The 26,676-nt window shown below is 34.8% G+C and overlaps 1 protein-coding gene across 1 annotated transcript; it reads right to left on the bottom strand.

Moving 5' to 3' along the window:
• Window positions 1–1,799: 1,799 nt before the first annotated feature.
• LOC132738234 (uncharacterized) lies at window positions 1,800–26,271 on the bottom strand. The gene is given in 23 exon segments (XM_060725695.1): window positions 1,800–2,173; window positions 2,987–3,146; window positions 4,326–4,379; window positions 4,776–4,907; window positions 5,541–5,708; window positions 6,420–6,670; window positions 7,511–7,811; window positions 8,086–8,367; window positions 8,369–10,804; window positions 10,954–11,335; window positions 11,553–11,737; window positions 12,190–12,921; window positions 13,390–13,593; window positions 13,994–14,070; window positions 14,981–15,079; window positions 15,221–15,299; window positions 18,742–19,305; window positions 19,501–19,566; window positions 21,011–21,574; window positions 22,168–22,242; window positions 22,730–23,305; window positions 25,616–25,643; window positions 26,015–26,271. Coding segments are annotated over 23 exon segments (7,572 nt in total). The 5' UTR covers window positions 26,057–26,271; the 3' UTR covers window positions 1,800–2,058.
• Window positions 26,272–26,676: the final 405 nt, after the last annotated feature.

The following is a 26,676-nucleotide window of genomic DNA, read 5'->3' as shown; positions in this document are numbered from 1 at the left end:
TATACAGTCCAGACCTTGCACACCCAACGGTTTTCGGCTGTTTCCGAAACTCAAGTCAGAGTAATAAAGTTCAGAGAAGTCACATATCAGGGGTAAGTTAATTTATATTATTTTCCAGACACGGAACAAATGCAGTATTTTTAGATTTCTTTGGGGCGTTATTGTCTTGTTGTATGTGTTTTATTATATTTTTTAGTATTTTCTTAATTTTTTAGGTTCTGTTTTTTTTTATATTAGATCCTATTGACCGAAAAAAGGAAGGGTACAGACAATGGTCAGGTGGTACGGAATCTTTGTCTCCACTGGGTAGTTTCTGTAGCTACGAGCAGGCTTGGAGTAAAAAGATAAATTAACGAAAATTATCATTCTTACGAGGAACTTCACAAGAGCTTCATTTGACATGTTTTACTTTAATCCAAATGTTGTTTTTTTTTAAATCAACCGAGAGGATTTATCTTTAATTTCCGCATGACTGTCATAGAATTTCGTGCTCTGAACACCAGTGCAGGGGAAAATAATCCGATGAAAAAGGGCAGGTGACTAAAGCGGCATTTAACTGGCTCATTGTTTCCTATTGTGCAAAAAGATGTGCCATAGTAAAAAAAGGTCAAAGTTTATCAAAAATGGCTTCTAATTTAATTCTTTCGGGCCCATGTTGATAATTTCAGTCTATAAAGCATTTCATTATTTGAAGTTTCTTAACTCTGATGGCTACATAATCTAGCAAAACCATCAGTGGAGACCAAAATTAGCCGGTGTGGTAAGTCTTTGCCGTGTGGACATGGTCTTGCAAGTTCGCTATTTAGTCTGTAACGTTGCAGATTTTGAATTTTCTGGTTGTGACAAGGTTTAAAGACGGACGAATCCATTTCAGATATTTAGTATGACCAATGTTAATATTGAAACAAAAAATAGAGCAAACTTTAAACGTATATTTATCAACTGGTTATGTATGAATCGCAAATCATAACACACTATCAATGTTTTAATATCACATTTATTCACTCATATTATACATTTATAACAATATATTCTCAATCAAAATTTTTTTTCGGTCACATTTTATATTACGATACATATTAACGAAAAAAAAGGAGGAGCGCAGGTTGTTTTTTTTATAAATACAGATACATTTTCACACCATTATAGTATTTGTATATGTATTCACACAAAATATACTGTGATTTTTTTCCATTTCTATGCGACTGTATCCATGTCAAATTTAGTTTGACTGACCATCTATCCCTAACAACTCTTCAAGTTGTTTCTATCAAAACCTTCCAAGTGTAAGAAAAAAAAACTACAGATAAATGCTACATAACAAATTGAAAACAACAGAAAAGACGGAGACATAGTGGTTAATTGATTTCATTTACGAGCTTAATTTAAAGACACATTAAGCCTAAAAAATGAAAACATTTTTCGTTCTCTAGAAATGGCAAACAAGTGTGATTATATTGTTGTAATAATTTATTTAGAGTCTGTGAGATGCTTAAAACATAATAAACTGAATGCGACATTATGCGTCATAAAGGACGCGAAATGTAAACGATGTTGTATTTTGTCTTCCATACAAAATACGAAATCCTGGTACAAGCAAAGGATGGCCCAGGTACAAGGCCAGTGAGAAACTTTTTGAAAATTTTAACAGGTCAACACAATATTTAAAAAACTTTTGAGGAAGAAAAATAAATGCACTTAATTTTGTCTGACAAATCATATGTATGAGAAGTGAAAATAAGCCCTTAGTACATTTTCCAGCTCACAAACAAACAAACAAGGACACTCTTAGCTAGCCTTTTATGAATATAAATTATTACATCGTAAGAAGATATTTTGGCCATGACTTTTTTGAAATATAAATTGTAGCGTTTTTATATCTGTAAAGTTCATTTTGGACGGAATAATATGCTCCTACTTGTCCATCATACATATGTACTGGTTAACAAACGGGGGAACTCAAAATACATTAGTCTTAGATATACGAAATTTAAATGTATCGTTTTAACAAACTACAATGCTGATGAATATACAATAATAGTACACAAAATTTGCCTATCACAAGAGGCGTTTTATAGATAGTCGGAGACCGTCGGTACATTTCGGGAAAGGACAACATTGCCCGTCCTTGTATTCTAATGTGCATTGCTCCGGAAGTTTCCAAGCTGGGCATCTGAAATACAGAAAATCGTAAATTTAAATCGTAGTTTATGAAGTAATTTATATGTTAATTAACAAATGTCAAGTATGAGTCACCTGCCCAAACTCTTGGTCTGGGATACATTCTGATATATTTTGGTCTGCATTACCTGCCCTTGATTTTTTTCTCAAGAGCAAGACAATTATGTTACATATTACAATCAAACCTGATTTAAAGGATACCTGCCAATTATAACCAGACTTTACATTTTGGAATATCATTCCAGTTTCCATGTCGATCAAATCTAGTGTAAAAAGACCAACATTTTATCGTTGAATATTATTTTTCATCATATAAATGTCCATACTAAATCACTTAGGACCCTATCTATAATGTTTTTTGCGAGAAATACTTTATAAGAATATCCAAACGATACATTTATGTTGTTTTATCTAAAATTTGAAGCACATACAGAAAATGTGCCAATTAGAGACCAATCCACTTTATATTTATCGAGACCAGTGTTTACTATGTACTTAATTCTATTTCATTCTACCATCTAGAGACATGTTGCTATATAGTTATTATATTTAAGTGGCGGCATCCCGAGTGGTTAACGCGTCGGACTAGTAATCTAACAATCGCTTGCCGCACGGGGTCAAATCCCGTAAGGGACAATTCGTGGTTTCCTTGAGCAAGAAACTTTACACTCATTGTTCAGTACTGGTTGGTTCCAGAAACGGATTCGAAAGTGTTTCTATAAGCCTATAGCTTCCTACACAATCGAACTAAAATGAATTATGTATAAACCAAAATGTTAGGTATGCACAGAACCGTGCTACTTACTGAATTTTATTAACTACCACGCTGGTAACGTGGTGGTAATTAAAGCAAATGCCACAATATTTCGGACAATTTGTCCGTGCCCAGGAGTCATATGTGGGGTTCGTACACAGGTCCGCATTGTAGCTTGCACAACTTGAAAATTTATCCTCGCATTTAGCATCTGAAAATAAAAGATCTCGTGTTTGAAATACAAATAAATATTGCACGGATTTTACGTGCAAGGATTCTTGCATTATTGCCTTGTAATACTGTATAGATAGATATTTCTTTGTGTCGAACAGTAAGCGAATTTAAAATTCCAAACATTTCGCGTGAGATCGTGCTAAGGTAAAATTTAAAGACTGGTTGGCTGATAGATTTTTCTTCAGTTCACGAAATTCGCCAATATTTCCGCGCCGCTAACTTAACTACTTTTACAGTATATCACTTTAAGATTGTAAAGCTAAAATCCGATCGTTTTGAAATTAAAGTACATATACTTGTATCTTGTATCATCTATTGTTCAGTTAAGACACACGGGATTTAGATTTTCTATTATAAACTGATAGGAATTTTATATTAAGTAACACCTACTTATCAAAGACGAGCGGAATTTGGTAAGCTTTTGAGGTTTTACAAAAGATATCAAATATTTCTCACTGCAAATATCATATCTTTTCTCTCAATATTTGAATGTTTATTAGAAAAAAAAATCAATGTTCTTGAAAACAGCAATTACTTTGTAACCATTCAGTTTGTAACCATACATTGTCGGTATATTAAAACCAACTTTTGCATCTGGCTTTATTTGCGAGGTCCACTGCTTTGATCAATAGGGCGAGTATCGTATGAGTAACCCTGGGGCCGCTGGTTTGATCCTCTGACGTGGGGGTGGGGGGGGGTGGTGGTGCTGGTTGGAGATTTTTCGGGGGGGGGGGGGGTGGAGTCTCTCACCACTGATGCATAAAACATGTAGGATTAGTAATCAGTCACATGTAGTTAAAATTGGTAATAAGTGGTTAGTTATCCAAAAAAAACCAAAAAACTGTTGGATCTATCAACCGCCCAGATATGACCATAAAATATGTTAAAATAGGCGTAAAACCATAAAAATAAATCAATATTTATTCGCGAAAACAACGACAGCCTGTTAACCCCATCAACATTTTCGCGACTTTATGACTCTCAATAATGAAATGCATTTTATTCAGAAAATTTTATAAAAGTTTATTTGAAATTATGAAAATAATAATAATAATAACAATGACGGTAATAATAATAATAATAATAATGACAGTAATAATAATAATAATAATAATAATAATAATAATAATAAAAAATAATAATAATACTGACATACCTGTAACAACTGTTGTTGGTTGAGTTGTGGTAATGTATAATTCAGTCTTGTTACCTAAAATACAATGAAACAAATCACTTGAACTGTACACAATCGTAACATTCCGGTATTTTCCGCCTTCGGTATAAATTTATATAATGAATAACAATCACTTGCGAATGATGCCGACTCTTTTTATGAAAGCGACTCAAGCAAATAAAATGTTTTACATAAAATCTGTTCAAACAGACAATATTAGAGACCCATATTTGGAAAAAATAATCGTGATATGCACAGGAAATGGGATAATTGCAAACGTCAAAGTCAGATTTCATAATTATTGCTTATGTCTTCTTAACATTAACTAAATGGCAGTATTGTAATGGAATTTTAGATCGATCACTGTGATACAGGCCTTCCATGGTTGGTGACGTTGAACGTTACGTAGCTTGTGACGTAAAATGGACCTACCGCAAAATCCACAGAATTTTCTACAGTTTGTATCGACCCAGCTAAACTGGGCTGGATTGTAACACATATCTGTGCCGTATTGTTCACAGTTACCCAGCTTATCTTCACAGGCTGGTTCCACCAGGGGGAAACCTGTTAAAAGGACGAAATAGTAATTTAAATATCACGAAAATAAATGTAAGCAAATAAATATATAGTCATCCAATATAACGATGATTGGAACCAAATTTGAATGCGACTGCATACTAGTATATGTAAAGCAACGCATGCTATACCAAGAAAATTCCGGGTAAAAATCATTTTTACGCGTTCGAAACATCAAAAAAGTGACACTGTTGAGGAACTTGTTGACACATTACTTTGCTTTGTAACGAATTAGAATAACTAATGACTAAATTGGATGAGCTATACAGTCAATTGTTTTTTTTTTTTGTTTTTTTTTTTCGAAAAGCGAGTTGTTCATGGTGTATGGAATTAGATCCCGTTTCTTATTTATCCAAACTCCAAACCTCTATTTCTCACACGATTTGATTGTAGAAATATTGAATGCTAAAGTTAAGAATATATAGCAAATCTTTGAAATCTCAGCAACAATGACAACAATTGGTTGCGATTCAATGATTACGATGTAACTAATTTCACTTAACTTTGAAAACTAGACATACTTAAATAACAGGTAATCCTGATTTGTATTAGACTAGTTTATATATGGTCTGTGTCAAAGTTTCTTTTGAACTAGGTATAATAATTTAGATCTTTACTTACCTGGGCAATAACCGCAAGTTTTTGCGCAGTTTTTCTTGGCGTATGGGGCGTAGTCCGTACACGAGTCCCGTGGGTACGAGGCACAGTCGGGGCTTAAATCCACACAGCCCGACGGCGTGGTTGACGCGGTAGTTGCTATTCTAGTATAATGTTGTTCAGGTAGGACAACTGTAAATGTTTTCAAACATACATTATTATTGTTGTTCATCAAGAAAGAAATAAAAGCTACGTCATTTATAGTTCACGCAATCTGCGCTATATACAAGTTCTTCGACAACAATCGTGTATCTGGAATACCAGCTTTTTGTATGAAAATTCTATTCTTGCACATATAATTATAAGTTTATAATATTAAGTTTATAATGAATTCATTTTTAAGTCTCGTGATTTATCATATTTTAAACAGGCAGGAACATGTTTATACTAAACGAAGCATGTCTACAACACTCGTCACTGTAAGAAAAGTTACAAGAAATTACAAATAAAAACAAAAAAAGATCTACAACAAAAACATTTCTTATGCTTTACACGAAATTTATTAGACAAGTTAGCATGTATATCCAATGAAAATGAAATCTTCAAATTTGGTGAACATATGTAATACCTATTGAGTAAAGTTAAAAGGACAATTCTTAAAAGATATCGAATGAGAACATTGCGTCACTTTGTAACTTAGAATGTACAGTAAACTCCACTTATAAACAATATCGCTTATAACGATATACCGCTTATAACGATGCTGTTGCCGCAGATCCGACATTTACGTTCAAATTGGTTGCCCCTCGGATATAACATATCCGGATATAGCGATATAAATTCGACGGTCTCCTAAGTATTGTTATAATTGGAGTTTAAGGTAAATGAAAGGATAACCAGTACCTCCACATGCCATATGCGCCACTACACTGTCCAGGGTCAGCAGTGTCTCGAAATCACCGACCTGGAACAAAAACTTCCTGTCACTGGATATGGAAACAAGCTCGCTCTGGTCTGTAAGGTTACCTATGCCAATGGAGAACATTGTTATGCCTTCACCCTTGGCAAGGTCCGCCTGTTTCCGAGTGATTTGTGGGTATTTCGAAAGTCCGTCAGTTATTACGATTGCGATGTCTGGGGCGCCCGGACGTTCGCTGAATTAAAGAAATAACATTTTATAACAAAAAGGAAAAATTGAATTAATGCATAAATGGTGAGTTATCCAACCGCTGCCTTTTGTCCGGTAAACTATTTGATGCTTTCCGGTGCTCTTTTGTGACAAAATTTATCGACACTTCATTCTGTGAACGTCGCCCTGTCTTGTTCATCTATGTTCTCTTATCATTTTACAATTTGACTTATGAATAAAACTCTCAAATGCCTCTTTATGCATTGTTTATTATAAACATGATCAGACTGGCGCTTGAGTACAATCTAAGACATTCTGTTTATCCTTCTCTCTTGTAAGAATTGAACCTTTACCCTGATGAGACTAAAAGTGATATATGTCATCAGTATAAAGCTAGACCACCATCACTTCTGCGCCGTCAGACCAGGCTCTATACTGTTGACGGACCAACTGTAAGTTCTCATCTTGATATTCCCAAAATTGATTATGGACAGTTCCATAAACAGAAGCTGGACAAGTTTATTTAAGACATTCAGAAGGCCAAGGTTTAATGTCTTTCTTGAGGTTCGATGTTAAAACAATAAAAAGGCAAATGATTGTAGTCGAACAATGTTAACGAATGTAACACGTGACAAACACATCAATGGACTACCGGTTTATGGTGCATACATTCTTATCTATGCAAATGGGTTTGACATTATAAGTACTAGTATATTACTTAGTTTTTCAAAGGGGGCCAGGAGCAATCAAATTTTAGCGTAAATTTCACACGTAACGTAAGTTGAGATCTAAATATCAGTGGGATAGACATACTAGTCGATCCCAGGGTTGGGAAGGGGATGGGGGACCGCACAAGGCAACGTACCCGTCAAAGCCTTGCAACCTCATAAGCTCGAGAGCGTCTGATGTCGATGTTCCTCCACCAGAGTATGCAATGGCGTCTACAGCTGACAAAAGATCTGTGCGATTCGTTTTCTCGTTCAGTTTGAACTCTATATGAGCCGACGTGCTGTACTCGACAAGTCCTACTCGGGTGCTGTTTGGACCAACGTCAAAGGTCATTACCACGTCTCTGATAAATTGCCGGACCTTCTGAAAGTTGTCTGCGCCAATACTGCCAGATGAATCGACAACAAAGACAATGTCGGCGACTTTCTTGATACAAGCTGAAAAAAAATAAAGAACTCGTAAACGTTTGTACACGATTAAAAACATTCTATAAGTTGATAAGATTCTTATACAAATGGGCGATAGTCTTTGACAGCTCTATAATAATTTCAATTTTCATCTTAATATCTCTAATATCTTTAATAATCAATTCAAAAACTAGAAGCTGGACAGGTCCATTAAAATTCAGCAGATGAAGTTAATTATCTTATCGGTACATGATTGCATAAACTGCATGCAGAAAAATCAAATTTTCAAAATATTTTTACATACATGCAGTTGTTGTCGGTAACTTGTGTGTTGTAGTTATCGGCCCTGCTGTAGCAGTTTGGGTTTTGGTTGCCGTTTGTTTCACAGTGGTTAGTGAAGGTGGAGGTTTGGCAGTCGTTTGTTTCTCCGTGGTAAGTGTAGGTGGAGGTTTGGCAGTCGTTTGTTTCTCCGTGGTAAGTGTAGGTGGAGGTTTGGCAGTCGTTTGTTTCTCCGTGGTAAGTGAAGGTGGAGGTTTGGCAGTTGTTTGCTTCTCCGTGGTAAGTGTAGGTGGAGGTTTGGCAGTCGTTTGTTTTCTCCGTGGTTAGTGTAGGTGGAGGTTTGGCAGTCGTTTGATTCTCCGTAGTCAGTGAAGTAGGTGGTTTGGCAGTTGTTTGTTTCTCCGTGGTAAGTGTAGGTGGGGGTTTGGCAGTCGTTTGTTTCTCCGTGGTTAGTGTAGGTGGAGGTTTGGCAGTCGTTTGATTCTCCGTTGTTAGTGAAGGTGGAGGTTTGGCAGTCGTTTGTTTCTCCGTGGTAAGTGAAGGTGGAGGTTTGGCAGTCGTTTGTTTCTCCGTGGTAAGTGAAGGTGGGGGTTTGGCAGTCGTTTGTTTCACCGTGGTAAGTGTAGGTGGAGGTTTGGCAGTCGTTTGTTTCTCCGTGGTAAGTGTAGGTGGAGGTTTGGCAGTCGTTTGTTTCTCCGTGGTTAGTGAAGGTGGAGGTTTGGCAGTCGTTTGTTTCTCCGTGGTAAGTGTAGGTGGAGGTTTGGCAGTCGTTTGTTTCTCCGTGGTAAGTGAAGGTGGAGGTTTGGCAGTCGTTTGTTTCTCCGTGGTAAGTGTAGGTGGAGGTTTTGCAGTCGTTTGTTTCTCCGTGGTTAGTGTAGGTGGAGGTTTGGCAGTCGTTTGCTTCTCCGTGGTAAGTGAAGGTGGAGGTTTGGCAGTCGTTTGTTTCACCGTGGTAAGCTTAGGCGGAGGTTTTGCAGTCGTTTGTTTCACCGTGGATGTTGGATTTGGCTCTTGAGTTATAGGTTTCTCGGTTGTTGTTGTAATTGGTTGAGGTTTTTGAGTCTCTGGTACCTTTGTTGTTGTTTCTTGAGGTTTCTGGGTTTCTGGAGCGTTTGTCGTTGTTTGCTGAGGTTCTGGTGTTTTTGGCACTTCTTCTGTTGTTGGACTTGGTACAGGTTTCGGGGTTTCTGGAACCTTTGTTGTTGTTTGCTGAGGTTCTGGAGTTTTTGGTTCTTCTGTTGTAGTTGTTATTTGGGGTTTCTGTGTTTCGGGTGCCTTTGTTGTTGTTTGCTGAGGTTCTGGTGTTTTTGGTTCTTCTGTTGTTGAAGTTGGTTGGGGTTCCGGGGTTTCTTGTGTTTTTGTTGTTGTTAGTTGGGGCTTGGGTGTTTTTGGTTCTTCTGTTGTAGTTGTTATTTGGGGTTTCTGTGTTTCGGGTGCCTTTGTTGTTGTTTGCTGAGGTTCTGGTGTTTTTGGTTCTTCTGTTGTTGAAGTTGGTTGGGGTTCCGGGGTTTCTTGTGCTTTTGATGTTGTTATTTGGGGTTTGGGTGTTTTTGGTTCTTCTGTTGTAGTTGTTATTTGGGGTTTCTGTGTTTCGGGTGCCTTTGTTGTTGTTTGCTGAGGTTCTGGTGTTTTTGGTTCTTCTGTTGTTGAAGTTGGTTGGGGTTCCGGGGTTTCTTGTGCTTTTGTTGTTGTTAGTTGGGGTTTGGGTGTTTTTGGTTCTTCTGTTGTAGTTGTTATTTGAGGTTTTTGCGTTTCGGGTGCCTTTGTTGTTGTTTGCTGAGGTTCTGGCGTTTTTGGTTCTTCTGTTGTTGTAATCGGCTGGGGTTTTGGGGTTTCTGATGCTTTTGTTGATGTTTGTTGAGGTGGTTGTGTTTTTGGTTCTTCTGTCACTGTTGTTTGCTGAGGTACCGGTGTTTTTGGTCCTTCTGTTATTGTTGTTTGTTGAGGTTTCTGGGTTTCTGGTGCCTTTGTTGTTGTTTGTTGAGGTGGTTGTGTTTTTGGTTCTTCTGTCACTGTTGTTTGCTGAGGTACCGGTGTTTTTGGTTCTTCTGTTATTGTTGTTTGTTGAGGTTTCTGGGTTTCTGGTGCCTTTGTTGTTGTTTGTTGAGGTGGTTGTGTTTTTGGTTCTTCTGTCACTGTAGTTTTCTGAGGTTTCTGGGTTTCTGGTACAATTACAGATGTAATAGATACTGGTTTCTTTGTTGAGACAGTTTCGACTGGGACGACAATGGGGGTTTGTTTGCTTACTTGCGTTGCTGTTGATCCCGTTTGAACGGGAACAATTATTGGTGTTTGTACACTTACGGGTCCTGCTGTCGGTCCAGTTTCTACGGGAACAACAATTGGTGTTTGTGCACTTACAGGTCCTGCTGTCGGTCCTGTTTCCACGGGAAAAATTATTGGTGTTTGTGCACTTACAGGTCCAGCGGTCGGTCCAGTTTCCACGGGAACAACAATTGGTGTTTGTGCACTTACAGGTCCTGCTGTCGGTCCAGTTTCCACAGGAACAATAATTGGTGTTTGTGTCTGGACGGGTGGAATGGCAGACGGTTTATCAGTACTAACAACGGCTGGTTTTGGAGTTGGTGATTCTCCAGATACTGGCATAGGTGGGGATCCCGTTATTTTAGCTGTCACTGTTATAGTTTGTGGTGTTTCTGTAACTGTTTGAACAGTTTGTGGAGCTTCAGTCACAGTCTGTTCAGTTATTTTCTGTGTAGTTTCTGTCGTTGGCTGTGTTGACACTGCAATATTAATAATAGTATATAAAGTTTTTATGGGCAAGAATTAACATCATGCTCTACTTGATTAAAATAAAATAACGAATTTCATATTTAATGCACATGACGAAAGTAAATCTTTATCTTGTATGTCTAATTCAAAAAATCAATACCTAGACACGTTTTGGAATGGAATAGCTCAGAGATAGAAGAAAGAGCCCCAAAGTTGTTCAGTTGGAACAGAAACCTTCCATCCGGGTCACTACTGATATCCTTTGTCTCGTGAGTATTGACGTCATCGCCAACACCAATGACAAAAATAGCTACACCATTGTCTTTTGCATACTGGGCTGCTTTGCGTGTCTGATCTGGTTCAAACGAAGCACCGTCTGTGATTACCACAGCAATCTTTGGATTAATGACGTCACGGCTGAATGATTTTATCATTAATTCTAAAGCTTTGTGTGTTTGGGTGCCGCCATGCGAGTACGGGATTTTTCCCTCGGCGGTAACTGCTGTGTATACATTAACAGAATCGTTCAACTGTAAAGCAACCTGTCAAAGAAAGAAAAAATGTTTAGCATCATATTATAACACCAGAATAAAATTCACTAACCGTATTTGTTTAAAATTTGTCATCGATACATACACGCTGTAATATGTAAATAGTAAATAAAAGTTACTTGAATAAGTTCGTATTTAACTTTCCAAACCCACGAATCACGTGATCCTTGATTTTCCTACTACTATAGTATAAATCATAGAACTGTACCTTTGCTTCGTTGCTGTACGTAATAACAGTAAGGTTCAAGCGTTCGTATTCGGATTCCAAGCGTTCTGTGATATTCTGTGTGAATTCAAGCATCATTTTAAAATTGTCTGCACCCACACTGCTTGATGAGTCTAAAACAAACACGACTTCTGCGGTCCGGTTACAATCTTGGAAAAGCCAATGTCCTGGAAATTGGAAAGAGTGTGTTAGCGAACACATTAGGGCTTGATAATCCTACTGTATGTCATAAAGGTGCACAAACGCTCGATATTTAATCAAGCATGCTCTAAGCATTGAAAAAGAAAGATGAGAATATGTTCTATTATCCAGTTAAGGAAGGAATAGCTTCATTCACCTCATTTGAGAATTCTAGTATCGCTGTATCAAACTATCCAACAAATCCTAGCAAAGTTTTATCTTTATCGGAATCTTTCTCTAGTTTATGAATACCTTATTTTGAAATACAAATACATGTAAATAAATGTATCGGTACCTTTGTCCATTTCTACAAGAAGTACTAGTATTGCATTTGATCGATAAAATAATTTTGTAATTATAAAAGCATTTGCTAAATCACGCAATAAAGTTTTATATAAAAGGCATAAGACTAGTTTATCAAATGATTGTTAAGGTATACCCTGTGTTGTTGGTACTGGACGAGCAGTTGTCGTCTCCGGTACTAGCAACGTTGCTAATTTTGAAGTTTGTTTCGGTGGGTTCTCAGTCGCCTTTGTGGTCGCAAGTGAAGCATTTTGCGGTTCAGTCGCTTTTGTTGTTTCCATCGTGATCGGTTTTTCTGTTGCTTTTGGTTTTTCGGTTGTCATGGGCTGAGGCGATTCAGTCGCTATTGTTTGTGGAACTTTCACTGTTTGTGGGGTTTCGGTTGCAGCCGTTTGTGAAACTATCATTGTTTGCGGTGTTTCAGTAGCTTTTGTTACTATTGCTGTGACATTCTGTGGTATTTCGGTCGCATTTGTTTGTGTAACAATCACTGTTTGTGGTTTTTCGGTCACTTCCGGTAACGTAACAGTCACAGTTTGTGGTTTTTCGGTCACTTCCGGTAACGTGACAGTGACAGTTTGTGGTATCTCAGTTCCCAGTGTAGTCGAAGGCTCTGTTGCCGGTATTTCAGTCACTGTTGTAGTCATTTCCGTTGTTGTTGTTGTAGTTTGTGGTGGCATTGTTACAGTAATGTTAGGTGGCGTTTCTGAAGCTGGCGTTCCCTGGCTTGGTAATGTCTCGTTTAGAAAACAATATTCGCAATATTGACCGCATTTTCTTTTGGCGAAATCGAAATACTCCGGTCCGCAGATATCAATTCCGACCTGACGACATATTGGATCGTCATCGGGACATTCCTGGATTGGTACTGAAAGGTTAAGTTATTACATATCCACAATAAAATATGTTGTAAGAAAATTTTATTTCTTGCAATAGTCAGGGTAAATGTACAGTGCTTGATTGAGTTTGTTTAGGAGAGGGAACGAAAAGTACAACATGCTTTATAATCGTAATTATTGTAATTTTTTATTAATGATGGTGATGCTTGATGATAATCGTCATCATCATTACCATTATCAACATAATCACAGTCATCATCAGTACCATTATTAACATAATCGCAGTCATCATCATCATCGTAATCACCATCGCTGTCATAATCATCATCACCGTCATAATCATCGTAACGATAGCAGTAACATACCATCACAATTATTGCTTTTATTATTTTTTTTTATGAAATAATTTTTTTTGAATATTGTAACTCAATAATGCCTAAATTCGGTATTAAGATCAGATAAAAGATGAAATAAAAGGAAAAAAAATGAAACGTTACTTGTAGTCTCCGTTGTTGGTAACGTAGATATTCCTGTCACTCCCGTTACTCCGGTTGGCGCATCGGTAGTGTCGTTATAGTAACAAAACTCACAATAAATTCCGCATTGTGATCTGCCGAAAGTATCCGACAACGGCGGCACACACACGCTCTGACCTATCTGTCTACAAACCGGGTCATCAGGTGGGCAATCCTGTCCGAATACTTAAAAAAGAAAAGATTGAAGGGGTATAGTACCAGCTCTTCACCATCATGCTGAGCATCGTTACAAAAATATATCATAAATATAGTAAAACCTCTGCAAAACATCCTTTCGGGGGACAGATGTCTTGGTTGTTTTGTTGAGAATTTAAATCTTTAATGAAGATTTATTTGGAAAGAATTGATACAATATATTGCAAATAAATAAGAGCATAGTAAAGAAATAAGTTTTAAAAGTAAAATATTAATGTGTTGATATTCAAACTAAAACTTGAAAAATAATCATTTATTAAGAATAATTTGGCTACATTCGGCATTTCCGTCATATTTCGGCAATGTCCGTCATAATTCGGTAGCCTGTAAATAACAATAGCAAATGGTGCCAATTAGAAAGAAGAGTTACCTGAAGTGAAGGCATTCGCCAGTAGTACCAGCGCTGCGGTTCGCAAGAACACTTGCATTATATGCTCGAACCTTGAACTGAAATAAAATAAATTTCATTGGTGTAAAGTAATTTTTGAAGTTTTTGTTAATCCAACATTACATAAGAATTATATTTAAAGCAGCAGGCCTCCAGAGTCATGCTAATTTTCATGAAATTTTGAAAATGTGTTAAAAAGTAAAATATTGGGAAATGAAGGAAGAAAATAATTTTCACATTGCAAATAAAACTTACGAACGAAGTAAATTAACCCCCAAAAATGTCAAATTATGCAAAAATTGCCCTTAGTGCGTTTGTACGCATGCAGTAGCAATATGGTGAAACTTACTTCAAAATCAGTCACCAATCGCAAATAATATGGAAATTATTACTTTTATCTTGAATCTTTTTACTTTTCTTAAAATTTCACTTCTTTTTTTCTCAAGTTTGATTTTCTTTGAGTAATGTGGTTCATCTGAAGGCATGCAGCTTTAAAGTTAATTGTCTTTTTTGTACGTTACGTAAAAGGTTCAAGTTGACATATGTACAACTCACTATGAATTACTTCGAAAATGTTTTACTTTTTGAAAGTGTTTGATAATTGGTCACCTGTTATGTTAATAACTAATGCTATACTTAAGATTAAACTGTACAAAATAAAGAGATATAGGGGCAAGTTTGTTTTATTACCACAAAAAGTGACAATGTTGAAACATTTAATAAGATAACAAAATAGAATAAATACAGAAAACTTGCAAAATCAGGCGTTTCTTGTTACAAATTTTGTAAAAAAAAAATAGAAAGCCAAGCAAGAAGAAAAAGAAATAGATAAAGATTTAAATATTATATTTATTTATAATAACTAATATATGATTAAATAAATGCATTAGATATTGTATTTACAATTTCAAAAAATGATGTTCGAACTCATAGATTTTCTTAAAACCATATAAAAGAAAAGACACTCACCGAAATAATTTCCGAAGAAAAAAAATCAAATTCAAGTTCGCAAAGCAAGACAAACTACAAGAGTAAAAACAGAAGGCCCGACTGAGGAAAAGTACACAACTGCTCAGTTTTCAATTTTTCTATGTCGAACTTTTTTTATTTGATAAGATGTCATATTGTTTTCGGTAACTATGCACCACTTGAAGTGCCGATTTACTCGATTTCAATTAAATTTTGGGAGTTATTTATTTGTTTACTTACGTATCATCGCTCTTATATGTCGTCTGGTCGGGGCACAGTCGGGAACGCTTTGTGAGCAGTTTTATCAGGTCAGACACCACTAAAATAGGTTACAAACTCGTTATTTCGAAATCGAACACTGGGTCAAAAAAGTGGGCGTAACCAATATCTTGTCATGATTTTAATACATGATCATCGATATACTATATTATTATTAAGTTCACAAAGAGCCCATGGTTATCTTATCACATAGAACCTGGAACCTGTTAAATGAAAATAACAAAGAACTCTTCCCCTAAATATTTAAGACCTATTTTTGATAGTAGCACTGCAGAGCCGGGGTTATTGAGTTCTGCTGGAAACTGGGTAGCGGGTAATATACGTAAACATATTTTGCACTTGCTGATATCAGTACATACGGGTTATTGGGTGTCGTTTCAGGACTTTAGGGTAATTCAGGACATGCATTGAGTTTGAAATAATTTGGTCGTCTGTGTTCTTGAAAATCGATAAGACATGTTTATTAAATCGTTTGGTTGTCACGAAAACACACAAAAAATGGAGTATTCTTTTCATTTAATAGTCTGAGTTTATATGCACATGGCACGTTCATCGACCTTTAAAGCAGTTACTCTTGGGCATTATGCTATTTGAATCCATTAATCAAGCTACTTCCGGAGTCTTAAATTATCCCGCATATGGCAGCGCCACGTACATTTTAATTATATCACCTTCTTATTTGTGTAGAGTATTTTTTCTTGCACAAGGACATTATACGAGGCCCTAGAAGCACTCGGTCTATGGACCTCTCGATCAAACCGCGAGATCACCCTTCCCTTCCATTATGCATTTTTAATGTTATAAAGAGTGTCCTTTCCCCTTCCCACACTATCATAAAAGAAAATTGTTATGAAATGATAAATTTAGATATTTTAGAAAAATTATTAATAAGTTAGCATTGAAATTTTATCTCAAAGTGTGCATTTAAACGTGTATAGCGCTCTACTTTTAAACAGTTGTCAATCTTTGACGAGGGGGTGACTTCGTGTGTGCTTTTAAAAATGAATAATGCAACGTTTTGCAACTGATACAACCCTATGTTAATGCGACTTGCTAAATATAATGATAAAATTATTTACCAATACAGATATAATACTTTTCTCACAAATGCCTATTCTTGTTTTATAAAACAATACCGCATATTGTTCAGATATCTGTAAGATAAGAAGACCAAATTAAAAATATCTTTGACATTATCTTGACTGGTAATAAATACAGTGCTAAGTTTGAAGTACAGTAAATATGTTAGAAAATTTAATAAAAAATCCAATTAATTGTCTTAAAAAAAGAGAAAAAGAAAACTTGCGTTTTGAATAAGAGTGAGAAAAAGTTATATATATCTTAACAGATTACATTCGAATGTTTGTTTTGTTGTTGTTGTTGTTGTGGGGGATGGGTGGGTGGGGGATTCTCTAAAAGTATTTATTTAATGCTATTATATAGCCTTTTATTATAGGCTATATGCTAACAAACGTTGGTATCTGAGAAAAGGCTCATTTTTTTCTTCCAGAGAATCTCGTCATTTGACCTCAATACCGTAACGTATTATTTATAATGACAAGACTGATCTTGAGCTGCCCTGGTCGCATGGATAGAACCGGTTGCCTGTATTTGTCTAAGGGTTATAGACACGAAAATTGCCCTGGTCGCATGGATAGAACCAGTTGCCTGTATTTGTCTAAGGGTTATAGACACGAAAATTGCCCTGGTCGCATGGATAGAACCAGTTGCCTGTATTTGTCTAAGGGTTATAGACACGAAAATTAAAGTTAAATTTATGAATGAATATGCTTGTCTCTTTAATGCATAACTGAAAGTTAAAAGAACTAGAACTTCAATAAATAAGAAACAAACAAAAAAACATACAAAAATATATAATTTATTTAACATGACTAGATCACAAACAATTCTAAACATTCTACCAGGTGTACCACCATTTGTCTTTCTTATTATTTAACAAAATTTTTCATTTGCATCTACTAGTATTACAACCTCTATATCAGATCGTAGTACATGTATTATGTTATGTGTTTGAAAATTATTTTTCGCCCAATAGAATTGTAGTGTTTCAAATGAATCATGGAACATTAACTTTGGTAAATCGACTAAATTTTAATCAATCTAGAAAATCGACAGTTTCTTTTAAATAATTTCAAACACTAAATTTATTAATGTTTATTAGTAAGTATTTACTTAAGTCAATGGGTCAAACGGTGCAGCCGTTCTTGACTAAATTAATTTTGCAAAATGTTTTCCTATACTAAAATCACATTTTACTGTAAATAATTGTAGATAACGGTAACTCTTATTGAAAATGAGCGATATTGGTGTCATAATTACCTCCCTTAGTTTTATCTTGTAAGTACACGTATGTTCATAAATATCATAGGGCGGTTTTTATCATAAAGAGACGAGTAAAAAACATGACTTATATTATAACAAAGAAAAAACAAGGCTGATATATAAGTATGAAAAGAGGAGTACAAAACGTGAATTATTTTGTAGTAGAGAATTACATAGATATAAAAACGAAACATAGGGGATATTCTAGTTTTTTTCTATAAATCAGTATTTATTTCATGAGTGGCGGTAGCCGCGAGTGAAATATGATAACTTTCATACCGCAAGATGAAAATAAATCCTGTATAATTTCAATTTCAAAAAAGTTGAGGTAAAAATATGATAAATATATAAGATAATACAAAAAGTACAAAGATAATATTTACATTTGAAGTACATTAAATATTGACATTGTTATATCAAAGAAAATCACAAAAACGGCAATGAATTTAGTGTATTTAATATATGTTTAATTACAGAACACACAGTTATTTATTATCCAAGTAACAAGTGCATTTTTATTGCATCTCATGAAATAAATATTTTATAAAAATGTATGAAATTTGATGAATAATAATACTGATAGATTTATTTACCACATCAAACATAACGGCAAGCCAGAGGTAATAAATAACATATATAAAAGTACAAAAATTAATATTGGTAATAAATAGTAAACGGAAAATAAATAAAACAACATATAAAATGTGCATTATAACTGCACCACAGACAGAGACAAAAATGTTACATTTTTAATGCTTTTAAGTTGAAATCAAATGACTGCCGGTCTCTTAGTCGATCTGAAAAATTGATTTTCTTAATCGAAAGGGAAAAGAATTGATTTTCGTAGTCGATCGGGAAAATATTGATTAAATATTAGATCTTGAAAATATAAGGTTTTCTTCGCATTGAGTGTAAATTAGTAAAAAAGACTCTTATTACCAAAACAGTTTTTTTTTTAAATTAATGCGTTTGCAAATACTTGCGGCGCTAACTGCATCTCTAAAGTACGAAGCACCACGGGATTACTTATTACGAACTTACACGATTTCGTAATGGAAAAAAAACTCCCTTTAAAATCCAAGCAACAATTGCTTTCTGTAAATTTAATAGCCTACATTCATATTTCAACTATGACCTACTTCTATTCTTGCATATTTTTTCGAGGAGCGATCTCCTCACAGTGTTTAATGTTCTTGTAGAGAGGGTTTGTATCAAGTTTTCGCGACTGTCAACAAGGGAGGTAACAATTTCGTTAGCCTCTTTTGCAAATGTCACTACAAACAATTCCAGATCAGACCGGAACTTGAGTCTTTTAGCAGCCAGACGAACTTTCAAGTTTCTATCCTCAATATCTCCCTCTACAAATAAAACAACCTTCTTCGCGGCCTCCTTTCGGCCGCCATTTTCAAACGAAAATCCTTCAACGCGCGCATGTCTTAAAACAGCAGCGACACCTTCTGATTGTGACCTTTTAAGGAAAGGTTTTATTTCCGCAATGTCCTTGTACTTGTATAAAGGAACATGTATCGGTTTGTCAGATGCTCGTGTCACGAGACCCGTGTTCACGTGACTGTCCGCTGTTGCCAGAAGCATTTCGGATATCAATTTTTCGATGACGTCAGCGTGATCCTTTTCAATAAATTGGCTGTCATACACATAAAGGACATCCAAGGCATGTTTGTGAGTGGAACATAGTCCTTCATCTGTAATCATAAAACATCGACATTTTAAGAATCATATATTAATGTAAGTTCTTTGCTTGATTCTCATTGTGTTTTATTCTTGCATACATGTAGGTAAACATAGAATAAGTTGTGTTTTTTTTACCGATTTGGTATTCAATAATTTAGCTGAACTAAAATTATCCGGAAATAAATATGTACAATTACATGTCATACCTGCGTCAGCCTGTAATACTTCTGAACCACCGTTATCTGCATCTGTAGACGCTTGTGTAGGTAAACCTTGAAAAAAAGTGAATTCAGCCTTTAAATGATGGAAGAGCAGTTTGGTGTAATAAAGGGAGGAAACTGCTCTCATGTGAAAATAGAAATCAAATAAAGCCTTACAGAATAATCGCCCTTACCATGTTTTTTCCTTTATAGCCCAAAACTTTATAAGCCGCTATTTAACATTTTTGTTTTTCATCTGATGCGGCATTTAAGTTTTGGATTAGACCCGTAACGAAACCTAACCAGACTAACATAACATATAAGTTGATTTAACCTTATTTTTCACTTGCAAATACACTTGTCCCAATCAATTCTTGTGCATTTTACAATAAAACAATTATTTTAATATCGTTCTATACCATTTAAAGTATCAAAATAATAATACCGTCATTAAAATTTCTATTTAACTGTTAAACATCAATTACACTTCATTTAAATACTTTAGTCTCTTTTTTTTCGAAACACTCCAAACAAAATCATTTGAAGAAACTTACTTAAATTGAATGTTAGTTAAAAACAATATTTTACCTTGTGATAGAAATTGTTTGGAGTAATCTCCCAATATTATGAAACAATCTTGAAACAGAAATTGTCTTATTCTACTACTCTAAATAATAATGTCCTAACAAATTTATTCATTTTAATTATTTATCTGATTTCCCTTTTCTGTATTATTCTACCCAAATATGTGCATATTTTTTATTGCAAGTACATTATGTTTGGAAAGGAATTTACATAAGTCACATTTGACTTGTTTTCCAATCCACGAAATATATCAGTGTGATTGTATATGCTTACTGTATATATTTATGTTGTAAAATAGAAATAAAATATTGTTTAAACTAAACATCAATTACGCCAACTACAGTCGGCCATGACATTTAGGTGCTACGCGAGACCTCGTATGACGTCATTCATTTATTTTCATTAATTTTTTAGTACTTAAATATGATTATATTGAATACAAAAGTCAGTAAATCACCTTTTTCAATATCTTTAAAAAGAGTAATTTATAAAAATATTGGAAACACATGGGTTCGTAAAGGTCAATCTCGTAATCACGTGGTCAAACATTTTGGCAATATGGCAGCCAAGTGCTGATTTTTTTACTTGTCGGTAACTATTAGGTAGTTAATGTTCGTTATAAGATTTTTATTTGTCCATCCCTGGCTTATCAACAGATTATATATAGTTTTATCAAGGTATGCTTCACTTTACTTCATGGCATGTTCGATGAATGAATACGAGCGTGTCAGATTCCTCTGGCACGATTATTGGTGGACTTTCCCTACGGGGTTGTCTTCAGCGTTCACGTCATGTCATAGTATACAAACGGGAACGCTGAAGACCTTAAGCTAGTATTACATCTGTTGTAGCTATAGAAAAAAGGTAAACTTATGTCGTAAGGAGAAATATCACAAGTATGAAGAGAGAGAAAAAGAATAACCTTCATTACCTTTGCAAGTTTTTATCGCCAGCAGATTCTTAATGGCTGACAAAACCTGGAAATCTTCCATCAAAAAAACAAAATCTTGCCGAGGGTAGCTTGACAAATCCTCTAGTTCCTGTGTATCCACCTGGTCACCGATTCCAATTGCAAACAGATATGTACCTCTTTGTTTAAGTATCTTAGACTCTTCCAGTGTTAGTTTTGAATCAGAAGACATTCCATCAGTCAATAGAATGACCACGTGAGCAACACTTTCCCGCGCTAAACCTCGTGTTAGCCCTTCTCTTCGTAAGTATCTAAGAGCACTTCCGGCCTGAGTCCCACCTTCGAAATGGGGGATATTCATTATTTTTTGTTTCAAGTGTTTTGGGGAGAGGTTATTATCAAGTGCAATGACCGGATGTACGGTGTCACTGTATGCAACCACGCCTACGCGCGTCGACTGGGATGCAATGTCAAAAAGATCTATGACGTCAGTAATAAAATTCAACATTTTCTTGTAGTCAGTTTTACGTATACTACTCGAAGAGTCCACAACGAAATAGACATCCGCAGGTTTCCCGTTACAATCTGAAAAAGATAAAAAGTAAAATACATAATCAAAAAACATGTACATGAATATATCAACTCCTTCACAACCATTTATAAGGAACTTCATATGGAAATTTCAAGATGCAAACATTTCCTTAACATAGGCCAACGTACATATACCATGGGATCAAGTTTTATAATTGTTATGTGCAAAATTATACCACAAAGCTATACCTGGAATATAATATGAGCCCTATTATTTTATATCCACGCCTATACTAAAGTAACACTGATAATATTATTAATATCTTCTCATGATATTACAAGTGGTTTGAAAAAGAAGTCCTAGTTTATCATATATAACATTGCAAAGAAAATTGAGCCGTGTCATGACAAAACCAACATAATGGGTTTGCGACCAGCATGGATCCAGACCAGCCTGCGCATCCGCGCAGTCTGATCAGGATCCATGCTGTTCGCTATCAGTTTCTCTACTTGTAATAGGATTGGTAAGCGAACAGCATGGATCCTGATCAGACTGCGCGGATGCGCAGTCTGGTCTGGATCCATGCTGGTCGCAAACGCACTATGTTGGTTTTGTCGTGACACGGCTCAAATAAATTTGCACTCACATGTTCTTGCTTCATCTTTGGTAGGCTGACTTTTAACAGTTTCGTCTGCCAATTCAACATCCTTTGTTTTTATAGCTTGAAAAAATAAATACATATATTATGTAAATATGAAATGAAACAGGTTTAAGTCTAATTTCCTGAATTCATTCAAATAAACTTTTAAATGTGGCCTTTCACCACTTGCTCACAACGCAGAAAAAATAGGATTAAATTGCAACCGGAAGTTTGTACGATAAAATGATAAATATAGTGGTCTAAATATGTGTCCGTTTGCATTCGAATGCATGCTTTCAAAAAATATAAATGTAATTGTCCTCCTTCGTTGATGTTGTTTACTTAAGATTTTTTTTTAAATACACATTTGATGTCTAATGATTGAAATGGTTTATAGCTTTAAGAATAAGGTTTATCTCATGAGAAAAACTAATGATTCATAGTATTGGCGCAAGTTTAAGAGAACAAAAAAATGGGAGAAAAAACAGCAATAATGAAGAATCAAAATGAAAAAAGACAACAAAAAGAACTGGATTGATGATTTAGAAAAGATAATAATTTTTATTACCATCACATGTTGTTCTTGTTATGACGTCTTCTATGCTGTTCAGTGAATCAAAATCATTTACTGTATAGACCAACTTCTCGCCGTTCACCTCGCTCGCTATATGCTTTAGCTCGTACTCTTCAACCCCATGTCCAACACCCACGGAAATTAGTTTCATTCCGTGACTACGACATATCGACGCTTCGTTTGCAGTTTCATGAGGATTTATCGAAAATCCGTCCGTGATAACAACCAGGACTTTCTCGACATTTTTCCTGCCGCCATGTTTTTCTGCGAACATTATCTTTCGCGCATGCTTAATCGCACTTCCGGTGTTTGTCCTCCCTTGACGATATTGAATACCGTAAATGGCGTCCAGTAAGTCAGTCTTATCGAAGTAGTCTCCAAGATGAAAACTAGTCTTAACATCGGTACCAAAAGTAGCTGCAGCAACACGAACGCCATTTTCTCCAACCGGAAGTTGGTTAACTATGTGTTCAACAAAGACTAGCTGCTTGTCAAAATCTTCTTTCCAAATGCTCACTGAAGTGTCTAACAGAAAGACGATATCAGCGACTTTATTTTTGCAGGACCAGTCTGAAATAGACAAAGAGAGAAGAAGTTGTATTTCAGTGCTTCAAAATCAATGAAATAGTTTTTTTTATAATATTTAGCGACAATTGTCCCTGCTAAACTGAGAAACTAAACATTTCGCAGCTTGTATGAAAATACATATCATTATAATGTGAAAGTCGGCAAAGCCTATGAACAGATAAAAAATTCGTTCATATTTAAAGTGTGTTTTTAATAAATGTGTCATTCGGTATTTCACGCACCGCTGCCTTTTTCAATCGGAACACCTCTACCATTATACTAAAGCCGAAAAGTTGCGATTATTCCGTTATCGGAATACCTCGCCGATTATCATGATACCTTTGACTTTCTCGTATAAAATTGTCTTTTTGTCGTTTAATATCTTGTCATTCGAAAATAAAAGATCACTGAACAAATAGAAATAAAAATTTCTTGAATGTTTGCCATAATTGAGTTCATTTTTTTTAAATTTTACTACGAAAAATAATGAATAATCCACGTGATCAATAATACCATTCAGAATGTATTGGTAATTAACGTTCAATTCTTAAAAACAGTGGGGTAGTCCTTAAATAATTTAGTTCATTATATTAAGCATTATCTTGATCAATTATTGGTCAAGAATTATTATAACAGTCACTATATATTACAAATGAGCGTAATGATACTTTAAAAGTATGGAAGGCCGTTGTACCCTGCTTGCGATCTGAAATATCGATATTAAATCTTCGAAAAAAGGAGTAAATGATAATTAACCGGCTACAAAAGGCCGTTATTACCTGCTTGGGAACTGAATTGTAAATACATTTTAAATAATTTAATTTCATAGATAAACTTTTCAATTCTATTGTTTGCTGACTATTTAAACTTTAAAAATGAAATTATCCATATGTCAGACTGATAGGCCTTCACGTTTTATTAAATGTTTGACAAAATTGTTTTTCCTTTTGTTTACCAGCTGATAAATTATTTTAAAATTAGAAAATTAGAAATATAGAATTTTTATGTCACAATAAGGCGAACACATGTTTGGAGAAAAAAACACCTTGGTTATAATAATGTTAAAGCATTTTCAAGAACTACCGTGTCAAACCATCCTATACTGACATTTGGCTTTTTTCCAGGAAACACTCAAAGTTAAGGATGTACTGAAAACGGATTTGTACCGAATAAAATTTATAAACAAGAGCAAGTCTGCTCTAGGGATTTTTTTGAGTGGGGGCTTTACATAACAAAATGGAATGTGTTTGTAAAATAAACACAATCGTGCTAAATATAACGTTTCATTTGTTTGCATAAGTTAACAACAATAATCTTTGCCTCGTTTTATGGAGGCAGGAAATATGACATCATACATTTGGATGTGCTTATGAAATAAACATAGCTGTGTTAAAATATTTACGAATATTCATTGAATATGTGAGTAAGCTGTAATTTAAGAAAAATAAATCACCGAATTCGTGGGATCTGAAAAAATATTATATTACCAGTTAAGATGAAACGTAAGATTTTAATGGTGTAAAAACTGACGAAATAAATATTTATGAATCACCCCCTAAAGTTTGAGATAATTTGTTACCAGTATAAAAATCCATTCCGTACAAGTCGGTCAAGAAATATAATGCAAAAGAAGTTTTGTTACTTCTTTTTTTCTGTATTGTTAATTCTTCCGTTATAACTTACTAATATTCACGTGGCACAAAATTGTATTTTGTTTTAAACCATACTTTAAACATAGACATGGATTTACAAAAAACGCTCGTTTAAACTAAAACAGACGTAGAAATACTAAACTCCGAGAATTCATGTTCTGGTATTAATCTGATATTACTTTTTTTCTAACATTTATTGTAATAAGTTTTTTCTGATTCAATTAAATAATCTACGAGTCACTTAAAGTTTCAGGAACTTAAAATATGACACCAGTCAAATCTAACTATCAACAAGTTTTGACGCCTGAATCTATCTAGACTTTGATTCTTTATTTATTTTTATTTATTTATTTTTTGTATTTTTTGTTTGTTCTGTGTCAGAATCTGGTTTCTATGAGAAAGATATTACCAAGACAAAGACAAGTCATAGTTTTAGATTGCTTTTCTTTAAAACGTGTAAAATCTTATGCATCAATCAGTCTGTAAAAATATCAAATAATTCCCCTATAATACACAAACTTTATTTATTTAGTTCTTTCTTTCTGAGTTCTTGAAAAAAAATTATAATTTCGACCAATGTTAATAATAAGAAATAGCAAACTGTTTATTTTCTTTTGCACAAATTCTATAAATTGACGTTTAAAATAGTTAAGACACATACCTGGAAAGGATTTATCCATGCGCACTGTCTGAAAAGTCATAAAAAGAATTATATAGAATATAGTATTCATACGCCGTTCCCAAATCATTGTTACATAGACGCTATGTGAAAAAATAGAATGGTATTCGGATGATATTTGTATATCAATGTAAAATCAAAAACTGTACCAGTCAATAGACATTCGCATCTCTTTTATATTCCCCAAAAACTTTACGTAATAACAGATTTGGTTAACCTTAACTATTTGCTTTATCATTTGGGCTAGTTTAAAAGTAAATGAAAACCCAATTCCTTTTTATTCAAAGCTCAATCAATTCAAACGTAATTGTTAAAATAGATAAAAAGAAGTAAAGGCAATTTTCAGTGGTTAATTTAAAATGCAATTGTATAATGAATTACCTTTGAAAGTACGCCGAGCATCAAATACATCATGGCCCTCATCTCTTTTTGTTTGAAGTTATACGCACTATATTTTATTTTCAAATTCTCCGTTTTATAAATTATTGTTTAAATTATATGTTAGTGAACTTCGTCGCGCTATCTTACACTCGGATCATTAAGTTTTATATTTGAAACTCAGTGCTATTTGTACCACAGTTTTATCTATTGTTCACTGAATCACACTCGTGACTCTTTGATAAAACAATTTCAGGAATTCCCCGTCCTGTGTTTTTATTTCGTAATACTCATGAATTTGTTTTTTAACATTTGGAGATTAGTATTCAATGAAATATCCCGTTGATGTCAGAGATAACATTTAAAGTGAAAAGGTCAGGCGTGCTATTCTCACGCTGTATCCCGGTTTCCATTTTAAGAGCATTCCCGCGCAAACAGTCATATCATGTCACCGGATCGAATGTCACCCGCCTTTGATATCAGACGGGAAGAAATGGCGCAATAATGACTTTTTAATTGGTCCGCCATTTTTTGCGTCTGTGCACTTTATGCATGATAATAAAATATATATCACCCGTTATATCTGTTATCATCAGAAGTGGTAAATTTGATAGGATAGTTTATAGATACAGACGCTATAAATTAACATAAACATAGCCTACTTT

The sequence above is a fragment of the Ruditapes philippinarum genome, unplaced genomic scaffold (assembly GCF_026571515.1).
Source record: "Ruditapes philippinarum isolate M1 unplaced genomic scaffold, ASM2657151v2 ctg1734_1_1_1_1, whole genome shotgun sequence".
Classification (NCBI taxonomy): Eukaryota; Metazoa; Mollusca; class Bivalvia; order Venerida; family Veneridae; genus Ruditapes; species Ruditapes philippinarum.
The sequence above is the reverse complement of the archived record's forward strand: the minus strand, read 5'-3'. Positions and strand labels throughout refer to the sequence as shown.